This window comes from Gekko japonicus, unplaced genomic scaffold, assembly GCF_001447785.1.
Source record: "Gekko japonicus isolate JY-2015 unplaced genomic scaffold, Gekko_japonicus_V1.1 scaffold667, whole genome shotgun sequence".
In the NCBI taxonomy this organism is placed as follows: Eukaryota; Metazoa; Chordata; class Lepidosauria; order Squamata; family Gekkonidae; genus Gekko; species Gekko japonicus.
This window is the reverse complement of record NW_015163623.1, coordinates 619,426-643,827: the sequence shown is the minus strand read 5'-3', so window position 1 is coordinate 643,827 and position 24,402 is coordinate 619,426. Positions and strand designations below refer to the sequence as shown.

Here is a 24,402-nt window from a genome sequence, read left to right as displayed (position 1 = left end):
GGTGTAGTGGTTAACTGCGCAGACTCTAATCTGGGAGAACCGGGTTTGATTCCCCACCACTTGCAGCTGCTGGGTGACCTTGGGCAAGCCATAGTTCTGTCAGAGCTGTTCTCTCAAGAGCAGTCCTCGAAAGAGCTCTCTCAGTCCCACCTACCTCACAGGGTGTCTGTTGTGGGGAGGGGAAGGGATGGGAATTTGTAAGCTGCTCTGAGTGAGACTCCGAGTGAAGGGTGGGCTATAAATCCAGTCTCCTCTTCCTCCTCCTTCTCCTCCTTGTCCTGATTTGATTTGCAGAAGATCCTGGATCTCCTGAAGCCTAGTCCAGTTTGCCCCGAGATCCCCTACACTCTTACTTAAGCATCCACATATCGTGCTGAGCTCCATCCAGGTTTGGTGGTTCAGACCACAATGTGAGCATTGTGCTTTCCAGTAAGATGTGATGGAGCTCTTTGTGCTCTCCCCAGCTGTGATTGAGTGGAATGAAAAATTAGATATTAGTATTTAGGGCAGGGGTGTCAAACATAAGGCCCAGGGGCCAGAACTGGCCCATCTAGGGCTCTTATGTGGCCCATGAGTAATTGATGCAAGGGAGGAAGTGCTGGGGGGAGTGGGCAGAGTCACTCCATTGTGGCTTCAGCATGGCAGAACAACCTCATCTGCAGCAATCAAGCATCATGGGAGCATCTGCCCAGTGCTACACTGCTGCCTCTCCAGTCCACCTATGTGTGTTTTCCTCTGCACCCCCCTCCCAGCCCTTTTGAATTTTATTTAGGTTTTTGCAGGAATGAGACAGTGAGATTGAAAAGCCGGAAGCTGCTTTCCCTTTCGATTAACCACTATATCTAGGGCACTTGAAGGCATTACTTACTGAAGCACTCAGTAGCTTTGTGGCATGCAGTCTACAATTTCTATTGTCTTGCTTCCCAGATTACTTTGGAGCTGTGGAACAGAGTGGAAGTGATTAGATCAGGAAATGGACCACAGCAATTCTAGGTTTCTATTCTGGGCAGAGCTTCTGAGTAGTGGGGTAATAAACTGGCCAAGTTATACACCTCTTCAGTTTTGCTTTAATCCACCACAGCCCTTTCATTATGTATGCTATTTTTAGCTTCTCTTCATGTTTTTTAACCCATTTTAGACAGGGTCCCCAGGGAGGCAGCATAAACATCATCATCATCATAGAAAGTACAGTGAAACCTAATGCCTTATGGTTCTGTCTGTGCCAACACAAAATCTCACCAGTGTAGCTGAGCAGAATACAGGTATCTCGGGTGGGAATCAAGGCCAAACCATGGACTATGTGGGGGAGATCCATTCAACTTCCTAGTCTTTTAAAGAGGGTAACACTGCAGGGGAGGTGGCATCAACCCTTTCTTCCTTCATAATTTTCCTGAATAAAATTCCCTTCCCAGCTGCTGTTAAGAACATAAGAACATAAGAGATGCCAATGTTGGATCAGGCCAAAGGCCTATCCAGTCCAACACTCTGTGTCACACAGTGGCCAGAAATACCAGTTGCCATCAGGAGGTCCACCAGTGGGGCCAGGACATTAGAGGCCCTCCCACTGTTGCCCCCCCCCCAAGCACCAAGAAGATAGAGCATCACTTGCCCCATTTATTTATTTTTTTATTTAACTTTCGATTTCTAGACCGCTCACCCCCGAAGGGCTCTGAGCGGTTTACACAGTACAATTTACACTTCTAACTAGGGCCACACACAGTTTTGGGGAGGGGAATGCCTACCAGGCACCCTACCGGCTAGCTGTTCTTCAAAGCCCCTATCTATACCTCAGCTCCATATGCGTATCTAATTCCCTTTTGAAGCCGTCCATGCTTGTAGCTGCCACCACTTCCTGTGGCAGTGAATTCCATGTGTTAATCACTCTTTGGGTGTTAGCATCATTTGGCAGAAAAGATATTTACAAGTCCAGTTCATCCTCCCTCTCCCAGTGCTGTAGCCTTGGTCTCATCATGACCCCATGAAGCTGCTTTGACGCCTTCAGTTAGGAGATCACAAAAAACACATTGAATGTACCAACCTTTTATATCATGTAGTGGTATGTATATACCATGCATTTGAAAACAGCCCTTTTTCATGTGCATACATTATTATTAGTTTACGTATATGTGTAAAAAAGATCATGTGGAAAATTTCCTGCTGCATCTTGCTAATATATGGGAATCTCTGTTCTCTCTTTCTGCAGCAAACAGCATCTCATCCTTCTCCTGGAGCTAAATGTGTCTCTTCTTACTGTGTATGAGGGACTCCATGAACATCCATAGAAGGGGCAAAAATCTTGTACCTTGTTGTGTATTAAGATAGACTACACATGCACTTGGGTTCACACGTGGTCAGGCGAACAAGCGCAGCTTAAGATTCTATAACAATAGCAGGTGAGGATCCGAGAACTAGCCTATCGGCCACCTTAGATCCTGCGCCCAGGCTATGATGGATAGCCACCATGTAAATAACCTATCATGGGAAGTGAGAGTGTGTGTTGGGTGTAGTGTGTTTCACAGACTTAAGCGGGGTCACGGCCCTGCAAGTTGTCTTGTGTTTTTACCAAGTTCCAATAAACCATGAGCTGGCCACTTTTACGCGTCCAAACCCAGTGTATTACATACCTTTAGCAGCTGTCTGGCAGGCAGACACTTAGCAGGTAAAACATTCCTCCTCATTGAATCTTCATGCCAGGAAGAGATTTACCCACTAACATTCTGCATATTCGACACTGTCAAGGACAGAAGCCCTCTGAGAACAAAAATTCTAGCAGCCCCATAGACTTGGCTGCCATTGCTGTGAAACTGAGTGAGACAGCACATTGCTAAATATTCAGCCAGTCCCTCATAGGATCAGAATGGGTGAACAGACAAGACTAGGAAACATGGGGGGTTGGATCCAGTAATGCATGAATGGAAACACAAATGCACTTAGTGCAGTTCCACTTGTGCAGGTAATAGCTGTAGCTGTGCTGCAATTAATTCTGCAACATCTTGTGCAAGCAGAAATGCAATCTGAGATAAAGTGAATTTAAATCAGCGCAAGCTGCCAGTGTGGTCTTTTAAGTACATTTCTGCTCGCACAAAGGGCTCTAGCATATGGAGAAATCTTCTATTGCACCCATCCCTATGCCCTGGAGAGAGATAATTTTCTGTAGGATTCCATGAAGCACAAGATTAGATTACACAAACTGTGTTTGATTAGGCCTTGGGTTGTTGTTTTTTCTTTTTCCTTATCTGGAAACCTGAAGTAACCATTAACTAAAACCTGCCAAATGGTCCACTTGCAGTTTTTGGGCCTCATCCTTTCAACCATGTATACTTTCTCATAGTGGTCTTGCTGTTTGGCAAACCAATCAGCTGGCCCTGAAGTCAGTTATTGTTATTTAAGGTGTGAACACACAACTTTTAATGTTTGTATGGGGGCACTATGAAAGCCCTACCACTTAACTTGGGAATTTTTAAACCAGTCTGGCTAGCTTTTTTTTGCTTGCCTGACTGAATTCTAATCAATAGACAGTTTGATGCATGTATATTTTTGCACACATGGTGACCACTGATTTTAATTTTCCACCCTGTAGGAGACATAACAGCCTTATGTCCATATTCAGCAATAATGGACTGAAAAGAACCTATTAAAATGATAAGGTTTCAAATGATTTACAGAGTAGGTGATATTACACTGTATTAATGGCATCTAGGTTTGTTCAAATCTGTTTTGATTTCATTGGGTTGTGGTTTGGACTATGAGGTTGCAATCAATCAATTATTCATGCCAGTCACATTTAATTTAGCATTATGCTATAGTCATTTTGTTATAATTTCACGTATTCCAGGTTTTAGCACAGGTAGAGAAAACTAATTCTCAGAATCTGCCCTGGCAATATTCACCCCTGAAGGATAAAAACAGTAAAAGAGCATTTTGTGTGGGGCGGGTATGTTTTTTAAGAGTTGCTAATACCATCTCTGGCCAATAGATGTCACCAATTCTCCATACAGGAAACCTATTTTAGGGATTTTGACACAATCTTTTTCCTTTCCTTTTAACTTTCAGAGCCAAACAACATGCAGTTCACACATGATTTGACCTCATCTCAGAAAGGACTTGGGTTAGGGGAAAACATACATGCTAACACCTTCAGAAGTTTCTAGAAGGTAAATAAAGAACACACCCAAAACAGTATATTGCACAATTAAACAAAAATCCCATGCTGGTTTAACCTTCCTGTTAAATCATAATATATCTCGGAGTCTTCAAAGTACCTCAAGATGCTTGTGCTGGTCTTCTTGAGACAAGAAGCTAACTTGATACCTCTCTCAAATGAGTTTAAGTCTGGAATAGGAAGCCAACTGAAACCAAAGTTTCATAGTACTACTGAAATACACTGAGGCTTTGGCAGATTTTCAGGGTGAGGGAATTGTAGAACAGCAGTCAGGAGGAACAATGAGACTCTCTTTGCCTTATTGTATGAACTGGGGCACAGCAGATGAGTCACGAGGGTGCTCAGTCTTAAACTGAGTTTAGCATGGCAGATCATATTTATTAGCTTTTAAAAGATAATTTTTATTTCAAGAATATATAATGCAATGTAATGTTAAAACACAATCTTTTCCCTTTTGAAACAACTCACCCTAAGCAACAAAAATTATAATAATTACAATGTTGTAAATTAAAGGGACCATCAATAATAATTCCATTTAAATCTGTGTTATTATAATTTATACAGTATCCAGAAATGGTGCTATAACTCTCAAAACATTCTAAACTAGCTTTTATTGAACATTCCAGGTCTGTCAAAGACAATAAAACATTATCTGTATATAGACTTATTTTGAAATTGTTTGCAGCTGGATCTACACACCTTTTATATCCTTTTTCTTTTCCTTCTTCTTTTTTTTGCATTTGTGTGTGTGCCTGTGTCTGTGCTTGGAAGTCATGGTGACTTCTGGCGACTCCTACTGGGGCATGGAGGCTTTTATATCCTGATTGTCCCTTATCATGTTAACTAGAGGTTCAATACTTAGAGCAAATAGAACTGCTGAAAAAGGGCAACTTTGTCTAGTGCCACAGTTTGAATTAATAGGAGACGATAGTATATTGTTTCCCCCACTAACTTCCCCAGCCCAAAAGAGAAGCAACAAGACACCACAGCGTTGGTCCAAGAACTGAAGAGACAAAGTGGGTGGGGCTTCTTCTCCCCTGCTGCTGCTGAGCCTGCTGTGGAATCCAAATGCTTCTGTCGAGGACGTGAGTGACCCCCCCCCCTCATGCTCCCTGACTGTGGGAGAAGCCAAGGACTCACCCTCAGTGTCCATGCACCAAAGCAGCAACATATATGACACCTTTGAAGCAAAGTCTGTGGCTCCATTGCTTGATAGAGACTGGCCATTTAACAGCCCACTGCCTGAGGAAAAGCTGGGAAGCAGCCTTGAGCCAGGGGTGGGGAAAGAAGGAGATGAATTACACCTAGAATGTGGTAGGAGGGTAGCAACATCTTCCCATGGGAATGGCTCAGATCCCATGGGAGTTCCAAAAGGGATGAGCCAGGCCCTTCATAAGGCAAAGCCAGAGAGGATATGCTGGCTCTAGTTACTGAGGTTCAAAGGAGCAGGTTTCGGGAGAGTGATGAAGGATAAGGGCGAAGGAAACCTCCTTCCTTCTTAGTCTGAGGCCTGTGGGAGGGTACACAAGTGACCCTGCTGGCAAGGATCTGCCAGACCCAGATAGATCTCCTACAGTATCTTTCTCAGCAGTTGCAGTGGCTGAAGAGGTCCTGCAGAGCAGTTCTTGTTCCACTGGTCTATCCTCTGTCTCCAAGGTCCTGCTGCTGCTGCTGCAGATGGTAGCAATCGTTGCTAATGGAGTTGGATGCAGGTATGATGGGGAGCCAACTACTGACAGCCTCCCTTCCTTTCGTTGATAGTCTCTACTGTGGTTGTTGATTCTAGTTTATGTGAGAAAAGCACCCAAAAGATGCAGGAAGGGGTAAGAAAGTGTGGGCTGGATTATTGAGAGGATTCTGTCTATGCTACTCTGTCTTCCCTATTGTTTCCCCATCATTTTCTACTCATCTTCTTTGTCTGAAGCTTGGTGTATGCATGTGGCAGAATGCTAAGATTCTAGAATAGCTCAACAATTTCAGACTACAGATGGGGCGTTGCTTCTGTAATGTTTCCCAGCATTAAGAAGGTTGGGGAGGGATTTTTCCCCCTGTGTCACTTTTCTAGTTATGAATCACCCACCATTCAGCTGCTCCTCCAGGGAACAGAGACCAGATTGGGGAGTATGTGTGATTTGCATTAGGAAAACAGTACCGAGGATAGTGTTAATTCTCACTCTCTGGAGTCATAGCCCCAGTTTTAAATAACCTCCACACCATGGCTTGTGTTAGCCTCACAGAAAAACACACACATGTGAGAGTCTAACTGCAGATCTTTTGAGCCACATCTGATTTGGCACTGTGTCTGAGGCAAACAGACTGCTCATGGCAACTGCTTACCGGATTCGCTTCAAGGTGCTGGTGCTTACCTTTAAAGCCCTACATGGCTTACCTGAGGGACCGCCTTTCCCCATTTGTGCCCCAGAGAGCAGTATGGTCTGGGGCCCAACCACATCTATCTATCCCGGGCCCCAAGGAGGCGAGACTTGCCGTTACCAGGGCCAGGGCATTTTCGGTGGTGGCTCCTTACTGATTTAAATGCAATCTCCCCCAGCTCAGTGGCATATCATTCTCACTAACAAAAGACTTTTCAACACTGGAGACATCAGCCCAATATCCTGACATACCCCAGAGGTGTCTGCTCATCCCAAAGAAGCTGCTATTTCATTAACCAACACCTGGTTCCTCTTTTTCCTAATCATGGTATTTTCCTCACTTTTTCCATCCGAGGTTTGACAGCAGTTAACTTTAAACCAGATTGAAAATTTTAATCTAGAGCCAATCCAAAACCACGATCGCCAAAATCCCACCTACCCTAGGGGATCTTCTGTCCGTAAAAGAGGGACCTCATGGCCTAGCAAATTCTTCCTCAGATCTCTGAGCCTTGTAGTTGATTACTGTGGTCAGTTCAGAGCCAGATGTTAATTCACAGCAATTGCAATAACATGGGGACTGGTAGGTCCATGCTGCGGTACAGGTGGCAGATGTTGTGTTGGGCACCTCAGCTGTGTCTGTGTCACGGTAGAGCCAAGGAGGCAGGCAGGCAGACAGAGAGAGTCACAATACAAATCCAAAGGTCAGCCAGGCAGTCAGCAGAGCATTAAACAAGTCCCAAAACACCAGACAAAGCCATAGTCAAACGTTACCAGAGGTCAGAGTACAGGGAGCAAAGCCGAGAGCGTAGTCAGGTTGAAAGCTGGAAGTCAGGAGCCAGAGCAGTCCAAACACAAGCCGAGTCCAAAAGCCACAGAGTCAAACAGGAATCAAGGTGCAGAGCTTCTGGTTCTACCAATGAGGTTGCCAGCACAAATTGCTCATGGCCAGAGGCCCTACTAAATAGTGCTCTGGCCCATTAACTCATTAGCACCTTTGTGCGAGGTCCTGGCTGCTGTTAAAACTCAGGGCTCAAGGATCTCCGCCCTCTTGAACGTGCTTTTCATCGGCTTGCCAGCTCCTGACGTCTCTGATCCCTAAGCCTACTTACAGGTGGGGGAGATGCAGGTGGTGAGCTGCTTAAGGCCTGCTCAATCCCAGGTGCAAACTGTCCTGTAGTTGACTCAGATTGCTGTGTATCCTCCTCAGTACTTACAGTAGGTGCAGATCCTGATGCTTCTTCAGCTCTTAAAGGCACTGAATCCTCCCCTCTTATACTGTCAGGAGCTGGCTCTGGGGCTGAGTCAAGGGCAGGCATGACAGTCTGCCCCCGGACCTGTCCAGACCTCAGACCCAGGATTTAAGGTTGTATATCCCTTCCCTAAAACCTCCCAATTTCCTCCTTCCCACTTTCTATAAGTGTGTGTGTGTATAAATGTGTGATTGCTTAGGGAATCAGTTCTCAGGTGCCTAATGTAGGTTCTTTACACTTTTTAATCCTTTTTATTTTATTTTGTATACAACAAATTTATTTGTTTACGATTACTCTCACTCTCTTTCTTCATACTTTTATCCTGGGGTACCCCTACCAAGATCCACCCTGGTATACACAGACTACCAGGTCCTGTGTTGTTCCTTTCTAGAACCCTTTTTAAAGCATCACATCCCTGCTGTGCTCCCTCCCCAGGCTGAGTCAGCTGTGGGTTCGGAAATATCTAGAGATTTTGGGGATGGAGCTGGGGAGGGTGGGGTATGGGTAGGAGAGAGACTTCAGCAGGGTACAATGAAATAAGAGTCCATCCTCTGAGGCAGCCATTTTCTCCAGGGGAACTGATCTCTGTGATTCTGGGAGATCTCCAGACCCCACCTGAAAGCTGGAAACCCCACCGGTCTCTGCCCTAAAAGCTCCAGGAATTTACCAACCCACTGGTGGCAACCCTACTCATCAGTGCAGAAGCATCTGGCCTAAGGGGACTGGCATCAGGGCTTGTAACAAAAAGAATATTAATGCTCCTCAATAACTGGGGAAGTTTCTTCATGGTCTTTAATTGCTAAGGACTGGTTTCCCAATGTCTCTGTTCAAAGCTTGGCTGAAGATGACTCCTACCTGTGAGGGGAGTGAGCACAGGCATGTCTGTTTCTGTATGTGTGCATGCACATGTGAGAAGAAAAAGTAATCGGAGTCTGGCTGAAGCACATGGGGGTAAAAGATCTCTAGCTCCTCCTCTTTCATTCACCCTTTCTTTCTGGGGATCTGATCTGGGCTGCAATCATATGCACAATTCGACCCGACATAGGTGCGAATGATGGGCGGATTTAAAGGGTGCGATCAGACAACTACATCTGGGAAGCGCCCCACAGCCATTGGCAACCTGTTCTGTTCCGCCGCAGAAGCAGAGTTAAAAGACACGGGAAAATCTGGTAGTTAACAGGTTGCGATGGGCCATGGACGGACTTTCCCGTGTCTGATCACTCCAGTGCGCTCTAATGGCATTGGGATGGTCTGATCAGGCCATTCTGACTCCATGCCATTGTCCCCCCCCCCTTCACAATATGCACATCATCTCAAACTCCATAGGGAGCCCTTGGTGCAGAGGTGCAATTCATCGATCCCTCGGTTAAGTGCATGGGGGGGGGAATGGCACAACCCCCCGACTCACCTGCAGTTGCATCTGATCACGCACTGACGGACTGCGCCCACAGCTTCAAAGGGAGGTATAATCGTGCAACTGTGGGTCAAATTCCTCCGGAGGAAATAGCCTCGCTTCCCCCGTTTTTTTTGGCGTGTGTGACTGCAGCCCTGGAGTAGCAGATTTGCTCCCCTATAGAAATGGGGTGTGTGCCTCCACCTGTGCTTTACATGTGTATTTGCAAAAAAATTTTTAAAAAACATAGTCTCCAGTGCTCTCTTGTCCAAAACAAATCAGCCAGGGTAAGTACTGCTTCCGGAACTTCTTGCTGCCTGGAGAAATGGGGAGCGCATAAGAATACATTTACTCTGAGCAAAAGCCAGAAATAGGTTGATGAGTGGACAGAGGGAATAAAGGGAATAAAAATAATGGCTGTATTAAGTCAAAGCTAAAGAAAAATATTGATGTTTGGTCAATAGAGTGGCTGGCCAGATGCCCCTTTTCCTTTTCTTTCTTTCCTTTTTTTTGGCCTCTAAAATGTTGAGGTTTTACTTCTTCTCAGTAAGATTAACTGAGGAAGACTAAATTTCCGAGCAGCCACAAGGCCCCCATTGCCCCCTGTAGGTGCTGAAAGACAGCTAAAGCTAACCAGGCTGTTTGGGATAAATGAAAGATGATGATGATGAGCCATAAGAAGATCTTCAGGAGCCGATGCAAGGCCAGCCTGTTTGCCAGGGCTTTTGAGAGGGTTTGAATGGCAGGCATACTTTAAGGGGGGAGTGAGGGAGAGATCTGAGGTTTACTATTTTACTTACGGTTTTAACTGAACATGGTTTTAACTAAGCCACCTTGAACCATGAGGAAAGGCAGGATATAATTTTTAAATAAATAATAAATATAAATAAGATGTATTTTATTTAAATTACTGTACTTAAGTGTAAATTTACATTTATGATGTAAATTAATGCAAGCAAAAATGAAAATTTTGTCCTCTTTGTCCTATTTTGTTTTTAGTACTCTGTAGATGACCACCCTAGTCAGTAGAGGCCTACTTCATAGTATACATGTATCTGATACTGGCGCCCTTCAAAAAAATGCTTCCAGATGGTTCCAAAGGGTTCTTGACAGCTGCCACACATATGTAAGTGACTCAGCATGTGGACCAGCCTGTCACTGCACGGACATTGCTGTCTCCAGGACGTTGAAGTGCTTGTGTGGAGACTTGCCATACCATCCACATAACCAAAGACTGTCCAGGAAATGTTAAGCATCTTGCTTTAGTGCTAAATATCCAAATGCTACCTCTTGCAACGCCACTCGGCCATCACACACGAGAGGTCATTCTGGCTCCCCCAGGTCTTCTTAGGGGCTCTTTAAAAAGTTATGGCTGCCGGCGGCGGCAGCAGCGCTAATGGCAGCGGCAACGGCGGGGGGGTTACGAAATGTTCCCCTGCCTCTCTGAGCCCCTGGGTGGTGGCCTTGGAGTTGTAGGGGCAAATTCCACCTCTCGCGTGTGATGGCCAAGCAGTGTGGCTCGGCCATCACATGCGAGAGGTCATTCTGGCTCCCCCAGGTCTTTAAAAAGCCGCCGTTGCAGCTGCCATTAGCGCTGCTGCCGTCACCGGCAGCCATAACTTTTTAAAGAGCCCCTAACAAGACCTGGGTACAAGGGTGCAAACTTTCCAATTTGGGGGGGGGCTGGGGCTGAGCCAGAGGCATTGCCAAGGCAGCAGGAGGCAAGAAGCCTGGGCGAGCTGGGCTCCTCCATGCCTGGCAGAAGATGAAGTGCAGAGGCGAGAGGTGGGCAAACAGAAGAATCGGCTTCCCGCAGTTCGGCCCCATTATATCCTACAGGCCATTGAAGTCAATGGTGAAAACATAGGGTATATTCTGGGGGCTGGAGGGGAGGGGGTTTGAGGGAGAGGCTCCAAAATCGCAGGGTAGCTGCTGGAGCCTCTCTCCAAGATACACCATGTTTCAGGAACATTGAACCAGGGGGTCCTATTCTACGGGGGGCCCAAAAGGTTGCCCCCATTCCCTCCATGGTTGTTTTTCATTCCAGCATATAAATCATATGAATTAATGAGGATCGGTCCTTTGGAATCATGTTTTTGTGCTGCTGTGGTGCCACTAATCTGTGGGTGCCTGATGTTTGTGGTGCCCCTTGTAGACTAACACATGGCCTACAATATGATGGTGGTTTTATTTCGTTTCAGTGTAAAAAAATCATATTAATTCATGAGGATCCATTTAGATCCGACTTTTACCCAGGCCCCTTTTTCATCATCTACTACAGTTCATTTTACAAGTTACAGTGAACACAATCTGTGTAGTGTACACTTGATTTTAGCTGGCGGTGCCGGGGAGTGAACCTGGGACTATCTCCCAGACGCTCTGTCACTGAGCCATGGTGGCATCTCCCGTGGAGATTATTTCAACGTTGCCGTTAATACCGTCTGTAGCACGAAGAGCTTTTGCAAACTTCCGCTCTCGAATCTCATCTCGCACAGCCTCGCTCCCGACGCCGCAGCTGCCGACCGCTCGCTCGTCGCCAAGCCCGCTCGCTGGCAACGCGGCGGCTCTTCCTCTCAAGCTCCGCCCCGTTCCCCTTTGACCCCAGCCGATGTCTCTGCGTTCCATCTTCCTGTTCCAAACCACGTGGACGCGCGCTGGGCACTGCGGGGCAACAACGGCGGCGCTGCGATCATAACAACGAGGCGATTCGCCTGCCTGCGAGCGCGCGGCGAGCTCTCTGGCTTGTGGTTGGCGGTGCTCGTTGCTACCTCCGCAGCAGCAACATGGCGAGCCACTCTCACTCCCTCAATTACGTTGGGTGCAACTTTTTGCGGCAAAGGCTAGTGCTTTCCACGCTGAGCGGACGGCCAGTGAAAATCCGCAAGATCAGGGCCAAGGATGACAACCCCGGCCTCAGAGGTTGGTAAACTAAGCTTTGGGCTGGAGGGCGCATCCCTGGGGATGGGGGCGCGGGGACGGAGGCGGGCGAAGCTGAGACTGGCTGTTGGAGGCTTACATACTGAAAGGAAGGAAGAGTGGCGGGTGGATTGAATTCCCGCGGAGCAGCAGCCGGGCTGGGATCGGTGCTGAGAGGGTAGAGCATTTGTGCGACTCATTACATCAAGGCTCACAGCGTGCGGGGTTTGATGCTCTTCGTGTTAGGCGGGGCCAAGCGAGAGCGTTGCTATGTTGGCTTCCTAGAATAACGCAGGAAGAACCTCCTTCCAGAGGGGTAGCAGTCTGTGGGATAGAATCACAGCATTTCCCTGCCGCTGCATGATTCCTGTTTACCCATCTGTCTGATCGAATACCAACTGGTTTTTATTTCCTTTTTTTCAAACAAAAGAGTGATGGCTTTGCCAATAGTTTTTCGGATGGTTGCTGTATCAGCAGGCCGTTGCTGGGTATGCAACCCTGTCAGCTGGTGCTTTTTAGACAGCCTTTTCAGAGATGGGGGACTGGATTTGTTACTCAAGGAAAGATGCGAATTGTGAACAAAACAGACAAGATATATAAAAGAACGGTGAAAGGTAATCTTTTAATCTCAGGGTGTTGTCATGTATAAAGTCACCCCATAGAATTTAATGAGGTTCTTTCAAACCAAAAGGCATGCTGATTATTTATGTTTTACAGCCCAGTACTATATGTGTTTACTTGGGAGTAAGAGCTACTTAATTTAGTGGCACTACCTCCCAGGTATGGTATTACATAGCATGGCAACCTTTAGTAACATATTACAGTGGTTCCCCAGTGTTTTTGTTTAATGTAATGCTCAGCACCTTGATCCTAAGGCTTTATTAGTCTTGTTCTAATCTGAAGTGTTCTTCAGGATATTAACTACACAGTCAACTTCTTATGTTGCCGTATCTGCTGGAGAGTTCCTTTGCACTGAGCATCCTTCCGACTGTCTGATGTGTTTCCTCCTCAGGACAGAATTATTAGCTGCTTCCACATGCACTTAGCTGGCTGAGCTTCAAGCCCTGCTCACTAATGCAGAGTGCTTTGTCATAACCAGTGGCTGGCTGTAAAAGGCGGTTCTATGCCTCAGAGCTCTGTGGTAGAGAGATGTTTGACAAATGCATCTTTTCTAGGCACTACAGCACTTGAATTGTAGAAGCTATACCGGTAACATTTCTATCTACCTCAAAGTCAAGTTCTTGACAGTCTCTGCTTGAGAGTGCAATCCTAAACAGAATTATGCCCTTTTGAGCCCATGGACTTCACTTGACTTAGAAGGCTATAGCTGTACTTGGAGAAAAGCTGAGGTATCAACTTTGTAAATGTATATTAATTGGCAGTGTTGCTGGTTAACTAATACTAGTTTGGACTTCATATACCTGTACATATCTATGAAGAGCTTTACATGGAATCGATCCATTGATCCATCAGTGCTGTCTTTTGTGACTGGTGGCAGCTCTCCAGGGTCTTGGGCAGAGAAAGGACTTGGCCAGCACATGTAAGTGAAAGTGTAAGGATTAAATTTGGGGCCTTGGGTGTCCAAAGCATGTGCTTGACCACTTGAGTCACAGCCTTTCTGAATTTTAGGAGAAACTTCACATGCTTCAATGGTCTCTAAGAATGTAGGAATATATACAAAGGGGATTTGGGTTACAGAAAGGATGTATTGCTTCAGGTCCAATCTCTGATGCCAGCTGCAGTCCCTCATTCTGATTCCTGTGCACAGCCCTCCCCCTGGGGGAGGGGTCAGGAAAGAGTTATTAGGTTATTTCTACTAATACCTATTCTGCATTCCTTTCATGCAAAGCATACTGCACATGGACTGCTTCTCTTACATTGACTGGTAGTCCAGCAACTGATTTGCAAAGTTATGATGCTGGATCAACACCTTCTGACCTTCCATTCAGTTGCTAGTTTAGCTGGGAGTAATCTGCTCCATATTGGACTATCCACATGCTGCAGAGTCCCTGTGCTTTCTAAATATGCCTTTTTCTGGATACATTTTCTGATTTTGTGCCACATTGCTGTTTAGGAGACTGCCATTTGAAGAGTGGAGCTAATCGGTGAGCTGGAGCAAAGAAAGATAGGGTTTATGTGTGTTTTAAAAAGCAATATAGAACATGCAATTTGAGCCAGTGCAGCTTATTGTGCAAGCTGAGGGAAAACAGCTGAGAAATCTTTTCTCTTTTATTGGGAACTTTTTTGTTGGTGGCCCCAGGATTGTAGAATGGCCTGGGCAAAGCACATTCCTGAGGTCTTCAGGATGGGGCAGCAAGACCTCATGAAGACATCTGAGAACTGAGATAAGGACGGGTAGTGTAATCCAAACCAAAGTTACACCCTTCAAAGTCCATTTAAATCGATGAGTATAGAAGGGTGTAACTCTGCCTAGAATTGCATTGCAGGCCTGCACTTTTGCTACTCATCAAAGCAATGTTATTTGTTGGGAACTTTGTTTCTATTAATAGACCAAGGATACAAATATTTAAAATCACTATAGGGTGCTTATAGTACTTTGCCCGGTCAGCCTACAAAGCAAAATGTGATTAAATGTATCCGAAAGTATGCCAGTGGAAGATAGTAAGTACTGCCCTTATTTGCACCAGGTTTTCTGCATACAAGTATTAAAAAAGAACCGTGAGACACGTTTATTTATTTATTTCATTTGTACCCCTCCTTTTTCTCCAGTGGGGATCCAGAGTGGTTTACATCCGTCTCTCCTCCACTTTATCCTCACAACAACCCTGTGTGGTAATTTAAGCTGAGGGTATGTGACTGGCCCAAGGTCACACACCAGGCTTCTGTGGCAGAGTGTGGATTCAGCCCTGGGTCTCTCTGATCCTAGTCAGATGCTTTAACCCCACTGGCTCTCACTACACACTGGCTAAGCCATTCAGCAGGCATTCATCTTCTCTACTGTGCCTCCTCTGATGTCTAGGGAAACCTGGGATGTTTTATTTTTGTGGTAGCAAGCCTTGGTGTATATGAGGGGCAGCTGAATGAGACAGATGGAGGGGAGGGCTTGGGCTAAAGAAGTGGGATACTTTTGTTCCATAGTGTAAGCAGAAGTTCCAGTCCAACAATTATATACGCTCTCTTTTTGCAGCTCATCAGCACTCATTCCTTTGTAGTGTTGCGCATCACTGATCATGGTTATTGGGTGGAGGCTTACTATCTTGTGCGTATACCAAATTATGACCCTGGTGATAGAAATATCCTCCTCATAAAATGATGATTTGGGAATTTTTAATTATCTTTTAATGATGTTCTGTACAAGGACAGATTTGATCTATTGCACAGGACATTGCTTTGGAACAATAATATACTCATCTTCTGAACAAATGACTTGCAACTCAATCCCATGCATGTTTACTTGGAAAAAAGCCCTACTGTATTCAATGGAGCTTATACCAAAGTGTGTGCACGGGTACCTAGAATTGCAGCAAAAAGGGCTTGGGGGTGAGGAATGAAGGATACAGTCTTCCTCTGGTTCTGTCAGTTATAAACTTTTAATGATGTTCTGTACAAGGACAGATTTGATCTATTGCACAGGACATTGCTTTGGAACAATAATATACTCATCTTCTGAACAAATGACTTGCAACTCAATCCCATGCATGTTTACTTGGAAAAAAGCCCTACTGTATTCAATGGAGCTTGGGGGTGAGAAATGAAGGATTCAGTCTTCCTCTGGTTCTGGCAGTTATAATGTGTGGATAAATCTTACTTGCTCATCAGCTTTAATCACATGGCTACAAGTTTCAGGTTCTCCAAGGAAAACCCTTTTAGGACAGCGTGTGTTTTTAGGACAGCTCTATGTGAAGTTTCTTTTTATAAAAGGTTGCTGTGGTTCTTGGAATAAACACTAAATATCAAGAATCTAATATGCTTTATGTTTCTTTGACAGATTTTGAAGCGAACTTTATACGATTGATTGACAAAATAACCAATGGCTCTCGGATTGAAATAAACCAAACAGGTAAATTATGTCTTTATTGTCCTGTCTGCTATAAAACATGTGCATATTTTTACCCAGTGCTTCATCTGTAATATGGTAAAGATCCACTGGCTGAAATTATTCAGATGTGCCCAGTGTCAGGGACAAGTATCTGTGTTCCTCTGCTGATTTGTATATGAACTTATATTCCCTTTCTCAGTTTTGTCACATTGTGAGTGAGAGAGAATACCAACACAGTAGGGAAAAGGTGCAGTTGGTGGTGAAAAGTGCTGTCAAGCCAGAGCCCACTTTTGGTGACCCTCTAGGGTTTTCAAGGGAAGAGACATTCAGAGGTGGTTTGCCATTGCCTGCCTCTGCCTAGCAACCCTAGACTTCCTTGGTGGTCTCCCATCCAAATACTAACCAGGGCAGACCCTGCTTAGCTATCAAGATCTGATGAGATTGGCTAGCCAGGGCCATCCAGGTCAGGGCAAAAATGTAGTTAGGATTCACAAAAGAAGAACAAATAGAGTGACAGGCCAAGTAACTTTGGCTGGGAGTCGAAATCAGCTAGATATTTACAAACTTCTCCAGAGAACATTCAGAAGAACCTCATTTGTTTTCTTTCTTTCCCAGCTACTAATGTTGGCATCTGTGTGCTAATGGTGTATTGCATTCTGGGAACTGTGATTTAGATTCACTTACCATGTATCCATTCCATAGCAAGAACCGTGGCAGTAGCTGCCCAGAAGATCAACCCCCATCCAAACATAGTGAAGAGCCTGAGATTTGGGTGGGAACTGCCAACCACCTAGAACATTCATCAGAAATAATCAGCATAATTAATTGACTCAGGCAGAGGAGAAATTCATAAGTTAAAAGTAGTCAGGTTGACAAGTTAGTTCTACTGAAATGAATCGAGTAATATTAAAGAATTTTGTACATACACTGATAAAGCAGCATTCTGAGTCAGAGAGGAACTTCAGGAAATTGAGTGTTGAGAGCTCAACCATTTTGTGTGTTGAACAGGCTAGTTGCGAATTTTAGCACCATCTGTAGATCTAGGTGGGTGGCCATGTTGGTCTGAAGCAACAGAACGACGTTTGAGTCCAGTGGCATTTTTAAGACCAAGAAAGTTTAAACACATGAAAGCTTATATTCAGAATTAAGTTTTGTTGGTCCTAAAGGTGCCACTGGACTCAAGCTTTGTTCTAGCACCATCTTTTGTTAGATATGAAGATGCCATCCTTCACCTGTTGAAGTAAATTAAAGAAACTGGCAGTGGAGCAGAATAGTATCTACAATCATTTCCTGTTCTTTTATATAGTCTTTCAGCAGTAGTAGAAAAGAGCAAGAGTCCATTAGCACCTTAAAGACTAACAAAATATGTGACAGCAGTATGAGCTTTTGTGAGTCACTGCTCACTTCAGATATCTGAAGTGAGCAGTGACTCACAAAAGCTCATACTGCTGTCACATATTTTGTTAGTCTTTAAGGTGCTAATGGACTCTTGCTCTTTTCTACTGCTACAGACAGACTAACACGGCTACCCGTCTTCTTCTTTCACTAGTGTTCAGTAGAAGCTATGGCATTTTGGTTCTACCAAACATCGATGCAAAACTCAGCTACAAGTGTTCCTGTAGCCTAAGGAGCAAGTGGAAAAACCACTTACATTGGAGGAAGGTTTCAAACTTTGCTCAGATGTATAGGATACAGGACTGTGTGTTTTGACTCACCCCAGTTTGCTTGAAAGTGATTTTTGTAAAGTAAAAAGTGTGTTGTAACAAGTAACCCTTCCCTCCACCAGTTCTGATCATTGAAGAAAGTTGTTCATTTGGAAGTGGGGATTTTGTCTCATGAGATCAATTTGTTGTTGTTCATGTGTTGTGTTAGAATGCTGAGGACACTGGGTGCCTACATACTGGTAAACATGCTTCTTGATGTGTGCTTTGGGTTTCTCAAATGTCTTCAGCTACCATAAACAGTCACTAGCAGGAAAGTCAAACTGTAACTTCTATTGTAGCATTTTAAAACAGTACTGAGCAGCCCTAATAGTGGGTGGTTGAAGCAAATTTCTGCAATAAAGATCAAGCTAATGTCTGGTATTACAGATTGGCTGGTAGTGACTGTCAACTTCAGCCACCAGAAATGTGAAGACTAGGTGGTTTATAAACCTCCATGTGATGCAGGGATAACAACCCCGGACTGCATTACAAAATTGTCGTAATCTGCTTTCTGCCTAAGGACTACTTTTCTCTCACATATGATCATTATTGAAGCAAATTGTTTTTAGGAGCTAAGCTTTGCTGTTTGAATTTGCTCTCCAACAAGGGCCGTTACTATCTTTCAAAATAAATCTGAATTTTAAAATCTGCCTTACTTTGATGGAAAGAAGTTTTTTCCTCCATGTCTGTTTTGTTCATGTGTCTGAGAAGGCTGGCATGGGCTTCTGTAGAAAGGATCGAATCTTGTGGGACCCCAATTCAGGTCAGGAAGGCCTCTCCTACCCAATAGCTCCTCTGAAAGTGCCCCTGAAGGAATGAGGAGAACCAACTAAGGGCAGTGCCTCTTACCCCCAAGGAAGCAAGGACCAAATGGCCAACGATATCGAAGGCCGCTGATAGATCCAGAAGGATCAACAGGGTCGGCCAGAAAAGGTAGATTAGACCCTGGGTGTTAATTGGCCAGCTCCTTTTTATCTAAGGAGAATTTCTTTAGCAAAGGTCTAACAGTTGCCTCCTTAAGGGAGCTGGGGAAACAGCCCTGTGAAAGAGACAAATTAATAATGTCTCAAAGGACCACTTACCACTTCATGGCATGATATTACCAGCTACAAGGGACAAGGATCCAAGGAACAGATAGTTGGTTTCACAGCTGTCAGGATCCCGTCAACATCTGCAAGGGTGAGCAGGCCAAAAGAGTCCAAAAAAGAACCAGATGCTACAAACAGAGCCCCTATCCCACTACTGTTATCAAATTCAGAAACCAACTCCAGGCAGAGCTTACAGAAAGTTTGCAAATGAATCACAGCTGAGAGCCAAATCAGTTTCAGTTTTAGGACCGTTGTTGAACCAATCTGAACAAATGAGCTGGTTGTGAGCTAGTGGACACAATGGAGGTGGCAAAATAATCTTTTTGCCACTTTCACCGCCACCACATAGGCCTTCAGTTGCGCTCTATATTGTGTTCTCACAGCTTCATCCTGAGTTTGTCACCAGTTCCACTCTAGCCATTTGAGCAACCTCTTAAAATCGCTTGGGCTCTCATTATACCAAGGAGCCACAGAGACAGAGGGTGCAGGAGGAGTCAGGGAGCAATCTGATCGATAGCTTTCTGAAGACCTGTATTCCAAATCTCAGCTCACTGCGGGAACTGTCAGCAGGTCCAGATCAGATAAATCCCGGACAGTATTTTGGAAACCATCAGGATCCATTAGCAAGCATAAATATGCTCATTGCCCCTGCAGGGTGGAATGGCCACCCCCAAACCAACCCTTACGAGGAAGTGGTCTGACCATGGCACCAGTTCACAAACAATTGTGCTATTCAGATCAAGCCCTGCACAAAAGATCAAATCTAATGTGTGGCCTACTTCATGCATGGGGATTAGTACAACCTGGGGGAGTCACAATGTTTTATCATTGAAATAAAGCACTTGTAGGGCAAACAGGTCTTAGTGAATATTTGATATGATGTCACAACACTAGGAGACAAAGAGATATTGAATTTGGTTTGAATGATACCTCAGTTTTCAGTCTAGAAGAATCTTCAAGGTGGCTTCCATACAACAATTAGGTATGGTTAAACTGCGGTTGGAACATCTAGCATAATAATGCTGTGGAGTGGATTCCAAACCCCAGTTTTTATTAGACCCTTGTGGTGGTTCTCAGCGGCTTTCATCTAGTCTCAGTCCTTTGACTGCTGGCAATAGGATGTGAGCTCCCTTCCTTCCAGGTTGCTATAAATGTGTGTTTTGCAGTGCAGTCCTAAGAAGGGCTACATCCTTTTAAGCCCCTCAATTTCAGTGAACTTAGGAAGGTGTTACTCTGCTTTGGCGCACACTTAAATGCTATCCTACTGCATACAATTTGCTTTTCATTGCTCAGGATGTGGCAAAGTGGATGTGCAGTTAAAACATGTTCTTGTCTTCGCTGGCAAAAATACCTGCAACCTACCCTACACTGGACTTTGCATTGGCTTTGACTGTGCACACAGAACTGCTGTATGTTCTCATGTAGGAATCCTTGGCACATTGTGGACAATCCAGTGCTGGGCAAAGGAGAACAACTGGCTTGACCAAAAACTAATGCTGGCAATTTCCCCTTTTCTCCTTAAAAGGTACTACTTTATATTACCAGCCTGGCCTGCTCTGTGGTGGGTCACTAGAGCATGACTGTAGTCCCAGCCGAAGTATTGGTTATTACTTGGAAAGTCTTCTCTGCTTGGCACCATTCATGAAACAGTCTTTAAGAATTGTCCTCAGAGGTGTGACAAATGATCAAGTAGATCCTTCGGTAAGTAGCAAAGCTTCAGCAACCTCTTCCTCCACTCCCCCTGTCCCAAGGCAAAGTGCCAAGAATGCAACAAAAAGGGGGAAAGGGTAAGACCAGTGAGGGGAAAAGAAGGAGAGGAGTGAGGCAGGGAGGAAAAAGGTGGGAGCAGCAAGTGGTGATGGCGGCAGCAAAATCAAAGGGGACTGGGAGGTAAAATGCATGATGGGAGTCTCTCTTGCCTTGGGCCTAGGAGACAACATGGAATTTCTCCCTCCCCTACTTGGTTTCCATAAGTGAGGATCCTTCCTTTTTGTCTGAAAAGTCAGTATTGTTGTACTAATCCTGTTTGCGTGTGGAGAAGTGTCTGCAGTTACGAGTACCAAGGGACAGGATATCATATTCTATGGTAGCACCTGCAGTTCCGTACAAAGGCCGACTTGTGAACTCCTATCAAGAAACAGGGGGGGAAATTAGACTTGCAAATCTTACATCATTATGGATGTAGACTGAATCCAAGCCATTTGTGGGATTGTTTTGATCTTTGTAAATATAAGCACAATTCCCATCCATCAAGATTCTTTTTCCACAGTGCAAGGACTTGAGACTTGATTATTGGGAAGAGGCTAGTGATGCGTTGTGGTTTATCAACTCATAGCTTTACTAAACAGAATGGTCAGAAAATGCAGCCCAAGGTCTGCCAGCATCTAAAGGGTTTCCAGCATTTAAGATACATTCCAGCCCTTGGGCCATCAGAATGCAGTCTGTGTTTCCTCCCCTCTTACATTTTAGTGTTTTTGGTTGAGCTCCTTTTGTCTTGGCTCTTGACCTGACAGGACTTTTTTTTTTTTAAGACAGTGAAAAGTGGAATGAAGGGAAAGAACTAAACAGAAACAAATGTATTTCTGCTCTAGATCATTTCAGTTGCATCCTTTTCACTCAGTTTATGAATGTGGATAGAGACCAGCTTAACTCTCTCTCTCTCTCTCTCTCTCTCTCTCTCTCTCTCTCTCTCTCTCTCTCTCGTACAGACACACAGTCTCCCTCTAAGTCAGCTAGGTGAATTATGTATGCAGATGGTGGGTGTACACACCCACACACATAGTACCAAGTCAACCTGGCTAACCCACTTATGTCCATGTGTGGACATGGAATTTTTCAGGCAGGGTTAAGAAAGTTGCTCTTAGATGTTATCCCCACGTTAGTCTCCAGCTACAGTGTTGTATGTGGATCCAAGAAGAACAGTTCTTCATGTAAATAAGCTTTTATCTTCTGCTTGCTACAAAATGTCACTAAAACAGCATGTATAGAATGCATGAGAAATGCCATCTCAAATGCCTGTCCAGTCTTTTTTTAAAAAAAAAACCCTGGGGAAGGGGATCCAGCACTCTCCCTGGGGAGCTTATAATTGACAAAATGAAATGAAAAAGGTATAGCCTGAAGAGAAGTTCCCCCCACCCCGCCTAGATCTGTTTAGTTTTGTCCCAGAAGTACTGTCAAATTAAAGTGTGGGTTGGTGTGTTTGTTGTTGCAGTAACGCAAGCACTCCTAGTTAAAGAGGGTGGCAGCAGTGCCTAAGAGCTTGTTAACATTTCCAGCAAATAAATGGATTATCCTGACCTGCTGGAACAGACATTGATTAAAAAAAAAAAACAACCCTTAAGATATTATTTTTTAAAAAACCCCTGAGGTGGCTGCATTTGAGGCACTTATTTTCTAAACCACAGATTCTGGGAACTGCAGCTGAAATGCCTGTCAGCCACATGCCAGCATGAAAACAAGCTCTCCAGTGGATAGCAATTAAAAATAAGCCCTCTGTTTTACTTCAACAGTGCTTGTAACCGCCTTTTTAAAAACTGAAGTGTTTCCCTACTGACGTTTCTGTTTGTTAAAAGCTGCCATTCTGCTGGCTCCAGTGTTCCTCTTGGTCAGTAGGTTAGGACTGTCTGTGTCAGACGCGGTTAAGGTATGTCTGAAGAAAGGGACGTGGCTCAGTGAATGGAGCTGCGATGGCAAAAGGGGAAAACAAATGAGGAAGGACAGTGTTTGAACTGACACAAGATGCCCCATTATTCACCTACAGAACGTATATGTGCAAGCATGTTGTAGCTACACGTACGCGCACACACACACACAAGCAAACCAGCTTTGGAAAATATTTCACAAACATCTTACTAAGATGACACCTAGCCTGGTATAGTGGTTAAAGAGTCAGAGCATTTTTTAAGAATAACAAAGCCAAGGGTGTGTGTGTGTAATTGTATGCAGTTGTCTTGGAACTACTCTATTTTATCGTTTATTCATGAGCTGAGTTCTTTATAGAAGAAGCCTGTTGAGCTTGTACAGAATCAGCTGCCTGAGAATCTTAAGCTTTCTTAGATTCTAAGGAGGACCACCTCGTCCTGTACTATCCACCCCACCAGTTAAGATCCTGTTCTCAAGTCCTGTTCTCTGTGCCCCAACCTTAGAAGTAAAGAAGTGGTGACCAGAGAATGGGCTTTTTCAGTGGTGGCACCTCCCCTTTCAAATGCCTTCCCCTGTGAGGCTTGCTTGGTGCCTCTATTACTTTCATTTAAGTTCCAGGTTAAAACATCTTTTTAACCCAAACTCTTAATTAAGCAATTGCATCATTTTAAATTGTTGTTTTGTTTGTGTTTGTGTCTAAGGAGTGTTTTATTGATATCCTTTATAGGCTGTTGGTTTTGTGCCCTGGCTTGCTTTTAGTGACAAGTGCTTTTAGTTTATGCCTGTTTGTTGTTGATATTTTTATACTGTTTTTATTATTTTTATTGTATTGTTTTACATTGTGAGCTGCCTTGAGCAAGCCTCAGGAGAAGCAACATATATATTTTCTAAGTATATAAGTTTTCATTTGAAAAGCACATTACCCTCTTTTATGTTATATAATCAGTAAGTAATTAATGTCATCAGCATTTCTTGATGTACCTTGCACTATTACTTTGTGAATATTTGTTTCATTTAACTATGAGACAAAATGCAAATTAAAATAAGCTTTTAATGTATTGCTGTGCAATTGTTGTGTGTCTTGTTAACTATCTTTCAGGTGGATGTTCTTAAGGCAACTGCACTGCCCTTATTGAAAATATTTGGAATTGATGGTGAAGAGTTAGAATTGAAAGTAAGTACACCAGGATGCCTAGTTCTTCTCATTCAGACACTCTGGCAAATCTGTTTCATTTTATAAGGTCCAAGGGAATGCTCAATAACATTAGGAGGATGCAAACTTTTAAAAAATGTTGCATTCAGACTATGGTAGCTGAAGGAGGGAAGGGAGAAGTGAATTCTTAAAAACCCTGTTTCTTGTCTGTTGCTGCTGGGCATACTACTTTTTAAAGGGTTTTTTAAATGATTGCGTTGTTTTATGACTGCATAAGTTTTAGTGACTTGGGGGGTGAGGTAAAGATTAAATAAAGAAATGCCATAGTGCGTTCTGAACATGACTAATAAGTTAACAAATAAACATTTTCAGGAGGTAGAACTGGAGAGGTACAGGCTTTGGATCAGGGTGGTGGGGTGTTTGAACAGAAAAACAGTAGTTAAGGGGGGTGTCACAAAAGATAGGGCTATTGTGCTTCTCTAACTCAAGCAATAGTTGTTATTCAGCTGTTTAGAAAATGCATTTTTATGTCCAAAGTCAAGGGAATGGCCCAGAATGAAGGAAAGTCCTGAGTGACTGAGATTAGAACCAGATGTTGGAGAATTATTCGCTGTGTTCTCCTGTTCCTTGGGAAAAGTCTGCTCTAGATCCAAATGTATGAGTGGGGGGGGGAACCCTCCCACTCTGCCCCACTCTGTGTCTGGCTACTAGGAGAGAGCTCTT

General features: G+C 44.2%; 1 protein-coding gene across 1 annotated transcript in view; it reads left to right on the top strand.

The window, feature by feature from the left end:
* The first annotated feature begins 11,811 nt into the window (after window positions 1-11,811).
* The window catches only part of RCL1 (RNA terminal phosphate cyclase-like 1), a 32,022-nt gene continuing 19,431 nt past the window's right edge, over window positions 11,812-24,402 (top strand). Inside the window, exons 1-4 of the mRNA XM_015407465.1 lie at window positions 11,812-12,096; window positions 16,043-16,114; window positions 20,410-20,585; window positions 23,626-23,700. Of these exons, the coding sequence (XP_015262951.1) occupies window positions 11,961-12,096; window positions 16,043-16,114; window positions 20,410-20,585; window positions 23,626-23,700 (459 nt within the window). The 5' untranslated portion in view covers window positions 11,812-11,960. The remainder of the gene's footprint in view (window positions 12,097-16,042; window positions 16,115-20,409; window positions 20,586-23,625; window positions 23,701-24,402) is intronic.